Source organism: Sebastes umbrosus, unplaced genomic scaffold (assembly GCF_015220745.1).
Source record: "Sebastes umbrosus isolate fSebUmb1 unplaced genomic scaffold, fSebUmb1.pri S36, whole genome shotgun sequence".
NCBI classification, from domain to species: Eukaryota; Metazoa; Chordata; class Actinopteri; order Perciformes; family Sebastidae; genus Sebastes; species Sebastes umbrosus.
The window spans coordinates 57571-72022 of NW_023618441.1; the positions used below are offsets into that span (position 1 = coordinate 57571).

At 38.6% G+C, this 14452-nt stretch overlaps 2 protein-coding genes across 2 annotated transcripts in view; one reads left to right on the forward strand and one right to left on the reverse strand.

The window, feature by feature from the left end:
* The window catches only part of LOC119484200 (annexin A2-B-like), a 28440-nt gene extending 17449 nt beyond the window's left edge, over window positions 1-10991 (reverse strand). The window contains exons 1-3 of the mRNA XM_037762876.1: window positions 10840-10991; window positions 3286-3355; window positions 1121-1214 (exon numbers count right to left, since the gene is read on the reverse strand). Coding sequence (XP_037618804.1) covers window positions 1121-1214; window positions 3286-3336 — 145 coding nt within the window. The 5' untranslated portion in view covers window positions 3337-3355; window positions 10840-10991. The remainder of the gene's footprint in view (window positions 1-1120; window positions 1215-3285; window positions 3356-10839) is intronic.
* Window positions 10992-10997: 6 nt separating this feature from the next.
* On the forward strand, window positions 10998-12215 carry LOC119484201 (DNA ligase 1-like; the record flags this gene model as incomplete). Its single annotated transcript, XM_037762877.1, has 1 exon — window positions 10998-12215. A coding segment is annotated over one exon (1083 nt), but the record flags the coding sequence as incomplete, so codon positions are not given.
* Window positions 12216-14452: the final 2237 nt, after the last annotated feature.

A 14452-nucleotide genomic window follows, 5' to 3' on the forward strand; every position in this document is an offset into this window, starting at 1 on the left:
ATAATAATAATAAAATAATAATATAATAATTTAATAATACAATAATACTAATATAATAATACAATAATAATATTATAATAATAATATTATATTATTATATTATTACAATAATATAATAATATAATAATATAATAATACAATAATAATAATAATATAATAATATAATATAATAATAATTATATAATAATAAAATAATACTTCCAGTCCAGATTAAAGAGGAACTACAGCCCAAAGTTTAAGCTGAAGGGCTTGTAGAAAGTGAAAACAGTATCACCATGATCGGTCACGTCTGGCGTCGGCTCCTTTTCTATAACTGGAGCATCATTACACTAATAATTATTATTAATAATTTAAAATAACAACCGTCCAATCAATAGGTAACGGTACCATTTCCTGACCGCTCACAGTCTGCTCTGTTCTGTGTCTCTGAGAACCAGCTCACTGTGATCCATTCACTCAGCTTCTTATTTCACTTTTAATATTTATGTTAACCGTTTAGCTGACGGCATTAACCAGTCCAAGTTGTGATTGTTGGTTAACGGTTAAACGGTTAATTATTAACAGTAGTTTGGTGTAACCGAATACACTGTGAGGCTCGGCACCAAAACCAAAGACGAAGCGTGAGAACCGGACGGCATTCGTTCTTCAATGCTCACCAGCAGAACTACAGTCGTCTCAGTCAGGTTGTCGTCTGCACACGAACGTCAACTTTACATCGATACGTCAAACACTTCAAATGAATAAGAATAAAAAGCCTTCGTGGGTCCAGAGTCGGAGAGAGTTATAACTGAACTCTGTAGATAGATCCGAGGGATGGGATCCTTATTGTACAGCTCATTGGACGTGTGAATGAATGAATGAGTGAACCTGTTTCCCGGCCCCGTAGACTATGAGAAGATGACCTTTTCTAGACCTCAGGTTGAGTCTGGTAATCCAGGGTCAGGGTCAGGGTCAGGGTCAGGGTGATCCAGGGTCAGGGTCAGGGTCAGGGTGATCCAGGGTCAGGGTCAGGGTCAAGGTCAGGGTGATCCAGGGTCAGGGTCAGGGTCAGGGTCAGGGTGATCCAGACCGTCTGGGGCTGAATTATTAGAGAAGGAACAGTCAGAACTCTGACTCTCACCTTTAGTCTTGATGGCCGTCTCGATCCTGGCGGCGTCTTTGGCCGGGTCGAAGTCTCGTACCGGCACCACGGTGGGGAATTTGGGCTCCGCTTCCTACAGAGGACAGAGACATGTTACCTCTCAGAAACAGCATGTGATGACGGAGACCACATTCAGGGGTGGTCTGGACCACATCAACCCGTTCTCACTCACAACTGGTCAAATACTGACCCTCTGGGTTCTCCTCTAGCGTTACTGTTGGATGGACCGGGGACAGTGTGTCAACATATTACATGCATAGCGTTCTTTCAAAATAAACTTCTGTTTTCACAAGAAGTTAGGTTTAGGCAACACAACAACGAAGTTAGGGTTAGGAAACCGTCGTGATTGACGCTAACTTCACTGACTAACGACTCACATGACCGACGACACCGACGAGTCACGTGACTAATGACTGACGTGACAAAATAAGTTATTTTTAGCCTCACACGGGGCACCAATAGCGGTCTGCTGGTTGAAAGTCTGGTGTTTGTTTGACCCGTCCACCTCCCCTCCCTCCACCCTGAACGGACTCTCACGCTATTAATACCACATCACTGCTCCGACCGTCGAATAACGCCGTGGGTGGGTTTACATTGGAGTTAGTTGAAAGCCCGGTGCATCTCATACTATTGCTAAAGGGCGCCGCTGTGCGTCGGTTTGGCAGTATGTGATGAGTTGGGAGTGACAACGGGCTTGCAGCATACGGCCACATTCTTTTAGCAGAGTGTACGCCAACGTGTCAGGAACCAACCCTGGGCCACATTGGTTTGTCTGGAACACACCAAGAAATAGACAGAGTCTGTATTGTTTTTATTTCTTCCCAAGGACTAGGCAGAGGAAGGGCATTGCTCCTCGCCTCCTCCAGTTAAAAACAACAACACATTTGGTCTTAGCAAACATAAATGATATATGTGTTTATTCAGCGGATCCTCCTACAACAGTTTATATCATAACTTGATAAAAGTTTTTCCTCTTTTCTCGTTCGTTTTCCTACGAATGTCCAGCACACAAGTCAGTTTCTGCTCATTACAGGATACAGTCTTTTCAAATTAAAACTCCTTATTTAGGTTCAGCAAAAGATGGTGGTTTGGGTTAAAATACTCCAGAAGTTCTGTAACTGAAGAACAGAAGTTACAAATAAATCAACGTTGAGTTCTGGCCTCACACGGGGCACCATAGTGGTCTCCTGGCCTCACAAGGGGCATCATAATGGTCTCCTGGCCTCACACGGGGCACCATAGTGGTCTCCTGGCCTCACAAGGGGCATCATAATGGTCTCCTGGCCTCACACGGGGCACTATAGTGGTCTCCTGGCCTCACACGGGGCACCATAATGGTCTCCTGGCCTCACACGGGGCACCATAATGGTCTCCTGGCCTCACACGGGGCACCATTAGTGGTCTCCTGGTGACAGTCTGGTGTTTTTAGACCCACCCGTTCACCCCGACCTCCTCTCTACACGCCGTCCACCCCGACCTCCTCCCTACACGCCGTCAACCACGACCTCCTCCCTACACGCCCCTCACCCCGACCTCCTCCCTACACGCCGTTCACACCGAACTCCTCCCTACACGCCCTCCACCCCGACCTCCTCCCTACACGCCGTCCACCCCGACCTCCTCCCTACACGCCGTTCACCCCGACCTCCTCCCTACACGCCGTCCACCCCGACCTCCTCCCTACACGCCGTCCACCCCGACCTCCTCCCTACACGCCGTTCACACCGAACTCCTCCCTACACGCCGTCCACCCCGACCTCCTCCCTACACGCCGTCCACCCCGACCTCCTCCCTACACGCCCTTCACACCGAACTCCTCCCTTCAGAACTGATCAGAACTGACAGTGGTGTTCCTCACACAGCGTCTGAATGAGTCATTGATCGGTGATGAGTCATTGATCAGTGATGAGTCATTGATCGGTGTGACCTCGTCTTCAGTTTATCAGGTAAACTCTGGCTGGAGAACCGACCACACCTTTACCTGCTTTATGAGGCCAGTAAAAACTCAGGATCCTCTCAGAGCTTCAGGCAGTAAAGATATCAACGTATGTACATACTGTACGTGCACTCATATAACCATAAAAAGATGTCAGACAGATTTAACGTTGAATGATGACGCCGTTATCCTGATGAGTATGACTCACCGCTCCGTACGACAGCGTCAGCTGGCCCAGAAACTCAGACACCAGCGCCATGATGATGATAACCCTAACCCTGCAGGAGGAAACACAGCTTCCATCAGTCATTACTATTATTATTATTATTATTATTATTATTATTAATAGTCATTATTACGTCTGTTCCATCCGTCTGTTGGCCTCGTTTCAGACCTGAAGTTCCATTCAGGGTTGAAACTGCCAGTTATTGATTATATTATCTACCATTATCGATTCATCGACTCTTCTCGTCCCGATTAATCACCAGAGAGAAAAGTATTTTTCTGTCCGATAAACTGAAATATACCCAATAAGACGAGAGAAACGTTCTCACGTTTAAGAAGCTGAAACCAGGAGATGTTTCTAAGGTTTCTAATGTTTTTAATGTCTCTAATGTCTCTAATGTCTCTAATGTTTCTAATGTTTCTAATGTTTCTAATGTTTCTAATGTTTTTAATGTCTCTAATGTCTCTAATGTTTCTAATGTTTCTAATGTTTTTAATGTCTCTAATGTCTCTAATGTTTCTAATGTTCCTAATGTGTCTAATGTTTCTAATGTTTTTAATGTTTTTAATGTTTCTAATGTTTTTAATGTCTCTAATGTCTCTAATGTTTCTAATGTTTCTAATGTTTCTAATGTTTCTAATGTTTTTAATGTTTCTAATGTTTTTAATGTTTCTAATGTTTCTAATGTTTCTAATGTTTTTAATGTTTCTAATGTTTCTAATGTCTCTAATGTTTCTAATGTCTCTAATGTCTCTAATGTCTCTAATGTTTCTAATGTTTCTAATGTTTCTAATGTTTTTAATGTCTCTAATGTCTCTAATGTTTCTAATGTTTCTAATGTTTTTAATGTCTCTAATGTCTCTAATGTCTCTAATGTTTCTAATGTGTCTAATGTTTCTAATGTTTTTAATGTTTTTAATGTTTCTAATGTTTTTAATGTCTCTAATGTCTCTAATGTTTCTAATGTTTCTAATGTTTTAATGTCTCTAATGTCTCTAATATCTCTAATGTTTCTAATGTGTCTAATGTTTCTAATGTTTTTAATGTTTTTAATGTTTCTAATGTTTTTAATGTCTCTAATGTCTCTAATGTTTCTAATGTTTCTAATGTTTCTAATGTTTTTAATGTCTCTAATGTTTCTAATGTTTCTAATGTTTTTAATGTCTCTAATGTTTCTAATGTTTCTAATGTTTTTAATGTCTCTAATGTCTCTAATGTTTCTAATGTTTCTAATGTTTTTAATGTCTCTAATGTTTCTAATGTTTCTAATGTTTTTAATGTCTCTAATGTCTCTAATGTTTCTAATGTTTCTAATGTTTCTAATGTTTTTAATGTCTCTAATGTTTCTAATGTTTCTAATGTTTTTAATGTATCTAATGTTTCTAATGTTTCTAATGTTTTTAATGTCTCTAATGTCTCTAATGTTTCTAATGTTTCTAATGTTTCTAATGTTTTTAATGTCTCTAATGTCTCTAATGTTTCTAATGTTTCTAATGTTTTTAATGTCTCTAATGTCTCCAATGTCTCTAATGTCTCTAATGTCTCCAATGTCTCTGTCTCTAATGTTTCTAATGTTTCTAATGTCTCTAATGTCTCTAATGTCTCTAATGTTTCTAATGTCTCTAATGTTTCTAATGTTTCTAATGTTTTTAATGTCTCTAATGTTTCTAATGTTTCTAATGTCTCTAATGTTTTTAATGTCTCTAATGTCTCTAATGTTTCTAATGTTTCTAATGTTTTTAATGTCTCTAATGTTTTTAATGTCTCTAATGTCTCTAATGTCTCTAATGTTATAATGTTTATAATGTTTTTAATGTCTCTAATGTTTATAATGCTTTTAATGTCTCTAATGTCTCTAATGTTTCTAATGTTTATAATGTTTCTAATGTCTCTAATGTCTCTAATGTTTCTAATGTTTATAATGTTTTTAATGTCTCTAATGTTTCTAATGTTTCTAATGTTTTTAATGTCTCTAATGTTTTTAATGTCTCTAATGTTTCTAATGTTTCTAATGTTTTTAATGTCTCTAATGTCTCTAATGTTTCTAATGTTTCTAATGTTTTTAATGTCTCTAATGTTTTTAATGTCTCTAATGTTTCTAATGTTTCTAATGTTTCTAATGTTTTTAATGTCTCTAATGTTTTTAATGTCTCTAATGTCTCTAATGTTTCTAATGTTTCTAATATTTCTAATGTCTCTAATGTCTCTAATGTTTATAATGTTTTTAATGTTTCTAATGTTTCTAATGTCTCTAATGTTTCTAATGTTTCTAATGTTTTTAATGTCTCTAATGTCTCTAATGTTTCTAATGTCTCTAATGTTTTTAATGTCTCTAATGTTTTTAATGTCTCTAATGTCTCTAATGTTTTTAATGTCTCTAATGTCACTAATGTTTCTAATGTCTCTAATGTTTTTAATGTCTCTAATGTCACTAATGTTTCTAATGTTTCTAATGCCTCTAATGTTTCTAATAGAAAATGCACATTAGAATGTAGGATGGAGGATGGAGAACTGTCAGATCAAACTACAGGTGTCCTTTCTAGATTCTCTGTATTATTGTTATATATAGTATATAATATATTATGTTATTATAGTCTGTTAACACTGAGAGCTTCAGAGTCCAGCTTCAGAGTCCAGCTTCAGCTGGGTGTGTTTGATTTATTGAGCAGGACGTGCCAGAGGGAGTGTCAGCAGGAGAGGCTGCCGATAAGGAGAACGGATCACTGAACACACCTTCAGTATCTGGAGCCGTCTGGAGACGTCTGGACCGCTACAGGTACAGTTATGTAACAGTGAACTTCAGTGTGTTGGTAGAAATCATTAACTCAGAAACAATGAAGTTATTAAGATGCTCTAACAAAACATTAACAGGAAGGGTGTGAGGGTCAGCGTTCCGTCGCCTAGCAACAGCTGATACAAACAGTCCTCAAGTTTCAGAAATATGTCTTTGTCTGTCCAAGACTCAAAGATATTCACTTTAAACAACAGTAGTAGTACTAGTACTAATATATTCAGTTTAAACAATAGTAGTAGTACTAGTACTAATATATTCAGTTTAAACAATAGTAGTAGTACTAGTACTAATATATTCAGTTTAAACAATAGTAGTAGTACTGGTACAATATATTCAGTTTAAACAATAGTAGTAGTACTAGTACTAATATATTCAGTTTAAACAATAGTAGTAGTACTAGTACTAATATATTCAGTTTAAACAATAGTAGTAGTACTAGTACAATATATTCAGTTTAAACAATAGTAGTAGTACTAGTACTAATATATTCAGTTTAAACAATAGTAGTAGTACTAGTACTAATATATTCAGTTTAAACAATAGTAGTAGTACTAGTACAATATATTCAGTTTAAACAATAGTAGTAGTACTAGTACTAATATATTCAGTTTAAACAATAGTAGTAGTACTAGTACTAATATATTCAGTTTAAACAATAGTAGTAGTACTAGTACTAATATATTCAGTTTAAACAATAGTAGTAGTACTAGTACAATATATTCAGTTTAAACAATAGTAGTAGTACTAGTACAATATATTCAGTTTAAACAATAGTAGTAGTACTAGTACTAATATATTCAGTTTAAACAATAGTAGTAGTACTAGTACTAATATATTCAGTTTAAACAATAGTAGTAGTACTAGTACAATATATTCAGTTTAAACAATAGTAGTAGTACTAGTACTAATATATTCAGTTTAAACAATAGTAGTAGTACTAGTACTAATATATTCAGTTTAAACAATAGTAGTAGTACTAGTACTAATATATTCAGTTTAAACAATAGTAGTAGTACTAGTACAATATATTCAGTTTAAACAATAGTAGTAGTACTAGTACTAATATATTCAGTTTAAACAATAGTAGTAGTACTAGTACAATATATTCAGTTTAAACAATAGTAGTAGTACCAGTACTTTAATATTCACTTTAAACAATAGTAGTAGTACTAGTACTAATATATTCAGTTTAAACAGTAGTAGTAGTACTAGTATAATATTCAGTAGTTTTTTACCACTGAACGTAAAAGAGACAAACTGGACGTTTTATTCCCAAATGAATCTGATTCTTAAACGTCTTTCACAGCAGAGATTAAGACATTAAGACATTAAGACATTAAGACATTAAAGGGACTATTTGTAACTTTTTAAGCGTATAAATGTAGCGAGTCGCCACACATGCGCACTCGCATATGCGCGTTCGCGTGTAGCCGCTGCCTGTCCTCCTCTGCCTGCTTGCCTTCACTCAGACAGCGCGCGCGTTCTCGTTCAGCTCGCTCCACCTCTAGACGTGAACGCGCGCTCACTCCACACTGCAGAAGAGTTAGTTTAGCTCTGAGAATATCTAGTGAATGCACAGGGGACGTTTGTGCAGAAATAACTGCTGCAGCTCCTCCAGACCAACAGAGGTTTCCCGTGTCTTGTGAAGTGACGGAGCTCATCAGCTAGTAACGCTATCGTCTCGTTACCGACCGGGTGCCGGTGTCTCCTCTGCTCTCTCCAGCTGCGGGAGGAGAGAGCAGAGGAGACATGCTGGAGAGCCCCGCTACATCAGCCTGCGCAGAGGCAGGAAAAGCCAACACTAGGATCAGATCTAAATCATGTTCATGGAGAGACCTTGGTCTGGTCAGCTAACATTACTGCCAAGAAGCTGAAATATAGAGTGATATTGTGCTTTTAGCTGACGTGTGTCGCCTCACTGTTTTGAGCGATGCTCGTTCAGGTATATTTAGAGCGAGCAAGCGCGAGCTCGACGCTGACTTTCGTTGATTTCACGGCCACAGGTGTCACTGTTAAGAAGCATTTCTGAAAGTTACAAATAGTCCCTTTAAGACATTAAGACATTAAGACATTTAGACATTAAGACATTTAGACATTTAGACATTTAGACATTTAGACATTAAGACATTTAGACATTAAGACATTTAGACATTTAGACATTTAGACATTAAGACATTTAGACATTTAGACATTTAGACATTAAGACATTTAGACATTTAGACATTTAGACATTAAGACATTTAGACATTAAGACATTTAGACATTTAGACATTAAGACATTTAGACATTTAGACATTTAGACATTTAGACATTAAGACATTTAGACATTTAGACATTAAGACATTTAGACATTAAGACATTAAGACATTTAGACATTTAGACATTTAGACATTAAGACATTTAGACATTTAGACATTAAGACATTTAGACATTAAGACATTTAGACATTTAGACATTAAGACATTTAGACATTTAGACATTAAGACATTTAGACATTTAGAAATTAAGACATTTAGACATTTAGAAATTAAGACATTTAGACATTAAGACATTTAGACATTTAGACATTAAGACATTTAGACATTTAGACATTTAGACATTTAGACATTAAGACATTAAGACATTTAGAAATTTAGATGTTAAGACATTTAGACATTTAGACATTTAGACATTAAGACATTAAGACATTTAGAAATTTAGATGTTAAGACATTTAGACATTAAGACATTAAGACATTTAGACATTTAGACATTCAGACATTAAGACATTTAGACATTTAGACATTAAGACATTTAGACATTCAGACATTAAGACATTTAGACATTTAGACATTAAGACATTAAGACATTTAGACATTTAGACATTAAGACATTTAGACATTTAGAAATTAAGACATTAAGACATTTAGACATTTAGACATTAAGACATTAAGACATTTAGACATTTAGACATTAAGACATTTAGACATTCAGACATTAAGACATTTAGACATTTAGACATTAAGACATTAAGACATTTAGACATTTAGACATTAAGACATTTAGACATTTAGAAATTAAGACATTTAGACATTTAGACATTAAGACATTAAGACATTTAGACATTTAGACATTAAGACATTAAGACATTTAGACATTTAGACATTAAGACATTTAGACATTTAGAAATTAAGACATTTAGACATTTAGACATTAAGACATTAAGACATTTAGACATTTAGACATTCAGACATTAAGACATTTAGACATTTAGACATTAAGACATTTAGACATTTAGACATTAAGACATTAAGACATTTAGACATTTAGACATTAAGACATTTAGACATTTAGAAATTAAGACATTAAGACATTTAGACATTAAGACATTTAGACATTAAGACATTTAGACATTTAGACATTTAGACATTAAGACATTTAGACATTTAGACATTAAGACATTTAGACATTAAGACATTTAGACATTAAGACATTTAGACATTTAGACATTAAGACATTAAGACATTTAGAAATTAAGACATTAAGACATTTAGACATTAAGACATTTAGACATTTAGACATTAAGACATTTAGACATTTACACATAGTAGTTAGTGTTATTAATCAAAATGTCTGCTGTGAAAAAGGTCTTCAGAACAGAGATTCCCAAAGACCGGGTCGGGACCCTCAGGTGGGTCACCAGAGATTTAATCTGGGTCAATAAATAAACAGTAGTAGTGTAGTTCAGCTGTTTAACCACCGGAGGACGCCTGAATGTTCCTCTGGTTCTGATAACAACATCCTGATGACAGGAAACAACCGTTAACTCCTCCTAAATACACTTATTACATATAATATATATATATATATATATATACAGTATATATACAGTATATATATATCTATAGATCTAAAACATAGAGCTGTTTTATACCTATATGGATCTATATCAGTACGTCTTCTTTAATGTGTTTCAGGAGCTCCATCATCACCTCTCTGTGATCCCACATGAAGCTGGTAATTACAGACTTCACCCGACCGGCCACACCCATCTACTCTACCATCCAGCTGTTAGAACATCAGGAAGGATTCCCACCGGCCTCCTCAGGGAGACTTCAGCTCTCAACACCATCTACTCTACCATCCAGCTGTTAGAACATCAGGAAGGATTCCCACCAGCCTCCTCAGGGAGACTTCAGCTCTCAACACCATCTACTCTACCATCCAGCTGTTAGAACATCAGGAAGGATTCCCACCAGCCTCCTCAGGGAGACTTCAGCTCAAAAACACATTCTTCACTAACTCAGAAACTCAGAGCAGGTTAGAAACAGATAAACGCTTCCTGTTGTTTCACAGTTGATCTCCACTAGATCTGAGTCTCTCTGTGTTCTCTCTGTTCCCTGTGTTCTGTGTTCTCTGTGTTCTCTGTGTTCTCTGTGTTCTCTCTGTTCCCTGTGTTCTCTGTGTTCTCTGTGTTCTCTCTGTTCTCTCTGTTCTCTGTGTTCTCTCTGTTCTCTCTGTTCCCTGTGTTCTCTGTGTTCTCTGTGTTCTCTGTGTTCTCTCTGTTCTCTGTGTTCTCTCTGTTCTCTGTGTTCTCTGTGTTCTCTGTTCTCTCTGTTCCCTGTGTTCTCTGTGTTCTCTGTGTTCTCTGTGTTCTCTCTGTTCTCTGTGTTCTCTCTGTTCTCTGTGTTCTCTGTGTTCTCTGTGTTCTCTCTGTTCTCTGTGTTCTCTGGGTTCTGTGTTCTCTGGGTTCTGTGTTCTTACCTTCAGCAGCGAGTAGCTCCGGTATGATCCAGGACAGGATGGGGTGGGGTGTTTAAATACACACACACACACACTCCCTCACACACACACTCCCTCAAACACACACTCCCTCCCTCACACACACACTCCCTCCCTATCTGGATGACTCAGTGGACTAAACTTTTACACATGGACATAAATTCCTCACTGAGGTTCAGAGCGCCTCGCCTGCTTCCTGCCTCTACTGCAGTACATTAAAGGAGCATAAGGAGACGTTAAAGGAGCGTAAGGAGGCGTTAAAGGAGCGTACGGAGACATTAAAGGAGCGTAAGGAGGCGTTAAAGGAGCGTAAGGAGGCGTTAAAGGAGCGTACGGAGACATTAAAGGAGCGTAAGGAGGCGTTAAAGGAGCGTAAGGAGGCGTTAAAGGAGCGTACGGAGACGTTAAAGGAGCGTAAGGAGGCGTTAAAGGAGCGTACGGAGACGTTAAAGGAGCATACGGAGACGTTAAAGGAGCGTAAGGAGGCGTTAAAGGAGCGTACGGAGACGTTAAAGGAGCGTAAGGAGGCGTTAAAGGAGCGTACGGAGACGTTAAAGGAGCGTACGGAGACATTAAAGGAGCGTAAGGAGGCGTTAAAGGAGCGTAAGGAGGCGTTAAAGGAGCGTACGGAGACATTAAAGGAGCGTACGGAGACATTAAAGGAGCGTAAGGAGGCGTTAAAGGAGCGTAAGGAGACATTAAAGGAGCGTACGGAGACGTTAAAGGAGCGTACGGAGACGTTAAAGGAGCGTAAGGAGGCGTTAAAGGAGCGTAAGGAGACGTTAAAGGAGCGTACGGAGATGTTAAAGGAGCGTAAGGAGGCGTTAAAGGAGCGTACGGAGACGTTAAAGGAGCGTAAGGAGACGTTAAAGGAGCATAAGGAGACATTAAAGGAGCGTAAGGAGACATTAAAGGAGCATAAGGAGACATTAAAGGAGCATAAGGAGACATTAAAGGAGCATAAGGAGACGTTAAAGGAGAGTAAGGAGACATTAAAAGAGCATAAGGAGACATTAAAGGAGCATAAGGAGACATTAAAGGAGCGTAAGGAGACATTAAAGGAGCGTAAGGAGACATTAAAGGAGCATAAGGAGACGTTAAAGGAGAGTAAGGAGACATTAAAGGAGAGTAAGGAGACATTAAAGGAGCGTACGGAGGGTTTGAACCTGAACCTGAACCAGGAGGGTCTGAACCTGAACCTGAACCAGGAGGGTTTTGTGTGATGGACCTGATGAGCAGACATCTGGTCTGTTCTCAGGTGTGATCTGGATCAGGGAGCTCAGATCCTCTGTTTGGCTGACGCTGGTCTTAACCTCGTTAGCAGCTAATCCCCTCAGAGCTACATGAACAGCTTTAACCTGGAACTGCTGCTACACAGATAATAATAATAATATATACATATATAATAATAATAATAATAATAATAATAATAATAATAATAATATAATAATAATAATAATATAATAACAATAATAATAATAATAATATAATAATAATAATAATAATAATATAATAATAATAATGATAATATATAATAATAATAATATATATATATAATAATAATAATAATAATATAAATAATAATAATATATATAATAATAATATAAATAATAATAATAATAATAATAATAATAATAATAATAATAATAATAATAATGATAATGATAATAATAATATATAAATATATAATAATAATAATAATATATATAATAATAATAATAATAATAATAATAATATATATTATAATAATAATAATAATATATATATATAATAATAATAATAATATATAATATATAATAATTATAATAATAATATACATATATAATAATAATAATAATAATAATAATAATAATAATATATAATAATATATATATAATAATAATATAAATAATAATAATATATATAATAATAATATAAATAATAATAATAATAATAATAATAATAATAATAAAAAATAATAATAATAACAATAATAATAACAATCTCTCTGTGGATCATTTCATCTAAAATAAGGTAAAGAAAAATAAGTTAAAGGAGAAACATTTAAAAGTGTAATAAAAACCAACGGTACGTGAGTGAGTGTAAAAGTCAGGCTGGGTACCATCAGTACCACCAGGCCGGGTACAGTCAGGCCGGGGTACAGTCAGGCCGGGTACTGTCAGGCCGGGTACTGTCAGGCCGGGTACAGTCAGGCCGGGTACAGTCAGGCCGGCTACCATCAGTACCGTCAATCCAGGTATCGTCAGTTCAGTAAGGCCGGGTACTGTCAGGCCGGGACTGTCAGTACCGTAAGGCCGGGCACAGTCAGTACCGTAAGGCCGGGCACAGTCAGTAACGTCAGGCTGGGTACAGTCAGTACCGTAAGGCCGGGCACAGTCAGTACCGTAAGGCCGGGTACAGTCAGTACCGTAAGGCCGGGTACAGTCAGTACCGTAAGTCCGGGCACAGTCAGTACCGTAAGGCCGGGCACAGTCAGTACCGTAAGGCCGGGCACAGTCAGTAACGTCAGGCTGGGTACAGTCAGTACCGTAAGGCCGGGTACCGTCAGTACCGTCAGGCCGGCTACCATCAGTACTGTCAATCCAGGTACCGTCAGTTCAGTAAGGCCGGGTACTGTCAGGCCGGGACTGTCAGTACCGTAAGGCCGGGTACAGTCAGATCGGGTACCGTCAGTACCGTCAATCCAGGTACCGTCAGTACAGTCAGGCCGGGTACTGTCAGGTCGGGTACAGTCAGTACCGTCAGGCCGGGTACCCTCAGGCCGGGTACGGTCAGTACCGTCAGGCCGGGTACCGTCAGGCCGGGTACAGTCAATACCGTCAGGCCGGGTACAGTCAGGCCGGGTACAGTCAATACCGTCAGGCCGGGTACAGTCAGGCCGGGTACAGTCAGGCCGGGTACAGTCAATACCGTCAGGCCGGGTACAGTCAGGCCGGGTACAGTCAAGCCGGGTACAGTCAGTACCGTCAGGCCGGGTACAGTCAGGCCGGGTACAGTCAGGCCGGGTACCCTCAGGCCGGGTACCGTCAGGCCGGGTACAGTCAGGCCGGGTACCCTCAGGCCGGGTACCCTCAAGCCGGGTACCGTCAGGCCGGGTACTGTCAGGCCAGGTACAGTCAGGCCGGGTACAGTCAGGCCGGGTACCGTCAGGCCGGCTACCATCAGTACCGTCAATCCAGGTACTGTCAGTAACGTCAGGCCGGGCACAATCAGTACCGTAAGGCCGGGCACAGTCAGTAACGTCAGGCTGGGTACAGTCAGTACCGTAAGGCCGGGCACAGTCAGTACCGTAAGGCCGGGTACAGTCAGTACCGTAAGTCCGGGCACAGTCAGTACCGTAAGGCCGGGTACAGTCAGTACCGTAAGGCCGGGCACAGTCAGTAACGTCAGGCTGGGTACAGTCAGTACCGTAAGACCGGGTACCGTCAGTACCGTCAGTACCGTCAGTACCGTCAGTACTGTCAGGCCGGCTACCATCAGTACCGTCAATCCAGGTACCGTCAGTTCAGTAAGGCCGGGTACTGTCAGGCCGGGACTGTCAGTACCGTAAGGCCGGGTACAGTCAGATCGGGTACCGTCAGTACCGTCAATCCAG